At 53.4% G+C, this 3,261-nt stretch overlaps 1 protein-coding gene across 2 annotated transcripts; it reads left to right on the top strand.

Annotated features, from left to right (window-relative positions):
- Positions 1-375: 375 nt before the first annotated feature.
- On the top strand, positions 376-2,725 carry LOC102990481 (leptin). Of its 2 annotated transcripts, none has more exons than XM_007119740.2 (2): positions 376-519; positions 2,055-2,725. In XM_007119740.2, exons 1-2 carry the CDS (start codon positions 376-378, stop codon positions 2,409-2,411), a joined length of 501 nt encoding a protein of 166 aa, XP_007119802.1. In that variant the 3' UTR covers positions 2,412-2,725. The 2 variants fall into 2 exon arrangements, with proteins under 2 accessions (XP_007119802.1, XP_007119801.1); XM_007119739.2 differs by having other exon boundaries at positions 2,052-2,725.
- The last annotated feature ends 536 nt before the right edge of the window (positions 2,726-3,261 follow it).

Raw genomic sequence — 3,261 nt, 5'->3', positions numbered from 1 at the left:
AGGAGTTTTTAGCAGTTATAGGATATGCCTGAAGTCATGAAGCTAGTAAAAATGGCTGGATTCAAACCATACCTTAAAAGCCCGTCCATTTACTCATGCCCTGTCTTCCTGCTCTGTGGTCTACAGCACACCTCACCGTGGTTTTCTTGATGAGGCCATGCCTTTCCCCAAGGGAATGTATTTCATTCCTGTATTTCTAGATAATGAATTGTCTTTGAGGAAATGATAACCACAGCAGAAAGCAAATCTCGTTTCTATCCGCATCTGAGAATGTGGTTGGTAACGTGACATGTGGGTGTTCTCTGAGATCCCAGCGACATGCCACGTGTGGTTCCTTCTGTTTTCAGGCCCCAGAAGCACATCCCGGGAAGAAAAATGCGTTGTGGACCCCTGTGCCGATTCCTGTGGCTTTGGCCCTATCTGTCCTACATTGAAGCTGTGCCCATCCGAAAAGTCCAGGATGACACCAAAACCCTCATCAAGACGATCGTCACCAGGATCAATGACATATCACACACGGTAGGGAGGACCTGGGAGACGAGGTAGAACTGTGGCTGGCCCGTGGGGAAACCGGACCTCAGAGGTTGGCCGAGGCTGTGCAGCCTCGCGCAAGGGGCCTGGCGGCCTGGCCGCCTCCCTACCGCGTGGACAGCTGCCTCTGCTTTCCTGCTCTCCTTGCCTCCCACCTCCTCACTCCCCTTCCTCCCAGACTGGGATCCTAGTGCCCAGGACCAGAGCATAACGGTCCAGTGTCCCCTTGGCAGGTGACCAGAGCCCCAGCAGCACCCTCTCTGGGCCTCCAACACATCTCTAGAACGTTCTAATCATTAGGCATTCTTCCTGGCTGGTAGCTGAACTCTGACCCTGCGAAGCTTCTCCTCATTACCGCTGGTCCTGCCTGTCAAGCCCTCTTTCACATACAACCCTCTACGTATTTGCAAACAGCTCTCAACGTCCCCTGGGTCTTTTCTCTGGGGTCCACAAGCCTATACCTTCAGCCACTTCCCAGATGAGGTCGGTATTTAGAATTAGGAAGGCTACGTGTGAACCCTTCTGTTCTCTATCTGTGAAATCTTAAGCTAGTTAAGCTCCTCAATGTCTTTAAACCCTGGTTTCCTCATCTAGATAATAGGACTATCTTAATAGTCTTCACAAGGTCCTTTCAAGATTAAATTAGATAAAGCAAGTGACCACCACCACCACCACCCCCCCCGCCCCCGCCACACACACCCTGCAGAACCAGAACAGAGCATGCCCTCTTCAAAGGTTTTCAGTGGCTTTTGATAGCCCCCTGCCTTAAAAGCCAACTTGTTCACCTGCATGGAGCAATCTGGAGACTTCCACATCTCCTGGCCACTGTGGATTTCTACCAGTAGCCTTGGGCAGCCAGGGAGCCGTTAGGTGGCCGGAAGCAGGGACAGCTCAGAACTAGATAGCGTCTTGAGCACTTCATAGGGAAAAATGCTTAAGTCACCTTGCTTTCAAAATAGTCATTCAACAAGCTGCACATGATAGACCCAGAGTGTCCCAACCGGTGTGGTGCAGGAAGTGAGCGCTGCGGGCAGCGGGGGAGGGGGAGAGCCCCTCCTGGTAACCAGAGTTATTGGAGTGGAGGAGTGAGACGGGGCCTTGATCCCTAAGGGGGTGAGACTTCGTGGAGAACCTGTCTGGGAGGAAGGCATCCTCTGGGGGTGGAAGGGTTGGGGAGGGCCATGTATGGAAGACCTCAATGCCTGGGGAAGAGACTTAAGTCGGTAAGTAAGAAATAGGGCGTCATGGCTGGTTCTATAGCAGAGGCATCTGGAAGAGGAAACGGCCTGCTAAAGCTGGTCTGGAAGTGGAGGGCAGGGTGGTTTGGGAAGGGCAGGAGACAGAAGCCCAGGAGACCAGCTTGGAGGCTTGGCAGCCACGTGGGCACAAGAAATAAGGGCCTAGGCAGGATGGTGTGGAAGGGGGACAGGAGGCACCTCCACGCTCGCAGGAAGGGCGGGGGCTTTGCGCAGCTGACTTCTCTCCCCCTGAGCTCTTGCTCTCCCCTTCCTCCTGCATAGCAGTCCGTCTCCTCCAAACAGAGGGTCACTGGTTTGGACTTCATCCCTGGGCTCCTCCCTGTCCTGAGTTTGTCCAAGATGGACCAGACATTGGCGATCTACCAACAGATCCTCACCAGTCTGCCTTCCAGAAATGTGATCCAAATATCTAATGACCTGGAGAATCTCCGGGACCTTCTCCACCTGCTGGCCTCCTCCAAGAGCTGCCCCTTGCCCCAGGCCAGAGCCCCGGAGACCTTGGAGAGCCTGGGCGGCGTCCTGGAAGCCTCCCTCTACTCCACGGAGGTGGTGGCCCTGAGCAGGCTGCAGGGGTCTCTGCAGGACATGCTGCGGCAGCTGGACCTCAGCCCTGGGTGCTGAAGGCTTGAAAGCCTCTCTTCCCAAAGCTGAGGGAAGAAACCTGAGCTTCCAGGTGTCTGCAGGAGAAGAGAGCCTGTGTGGACATCCTTTATGCAGGCCTGCGGGTCATTTCTCTGTCACTCCTCTAAGCCGCTCTTCTTCCAAAGGCAGAAAACTCCAAGGCAGGAAACCAGAGATATAAATACATGGTTCCATGCCCACCGGGAAGGAGGGCCCATCCAGCAAACAGTGGACTAGATCTGGGATTTTCACAGAAGTCTTCCTGTTCCATCTCCCTCTCACTGCATGCTTCACCGTGACCCAGGGTGATTTCAGACCCTTTGGACAATCAAGCAAGATTCCCTCTGAAAATCCGGGGAGCATCGTAAAGGCTACAGGCACACACAGCTGGATACTCCCACGCAACACAAGTTGGAAGCATTTATTTATTTATTATGCATTTTATTCTGGATGGATTTGAAGCAAAACGCCAGCTTTTCCAGGCTCTTTGGGGTCAGCCAGGGCTTGGGATGCTGCTGGGGTGCTGTTTCCAATCCCATCAATGGGCCTGACCAAGGCAAACCCATTTTGACTGACTTGAGGGCCCTCAAGTTAGTTTTCTAGAGACTGGCTTTGTTTCTACCGTGATTGACTTTTTTTTTATTTTTTATTTTTTTAGGATGCATTGGGTCTTCGTTGCTGCGCGGGGGCTTTCTCTAGTTGTGGGGAGAGAGGGCTACTCTTCGTTGCGGTGCACAGGCTTCTCATTGCGGTGGCTTCTCTTGCTGCGGAGCACGGGCTCTAGAGCGCAGGCTCAGTAGTTGTGGCGCACGGGCTTAGTTGCTCCGCGGCAAGTGGGATCTTCCCAGAC

This window comes from Physeter macrocephalus, chromosome 5 (assembly GCF_002837175.3).
Source record: "Physeter macrocephalus isolate SW-GA chromosome 5, ASM283717v5, whole genome shotgun sequence".
NCBI lineage: Eukaryota > Metazoa > Chordata > Mammalia > Artiodactyla > Physeteridae > Physeter > Physeter macrocephalus.
Note: the sequence above shows the minus strand (reverse complement) of the source record. Positions and strands in the feature narration are given on the sequence as shown.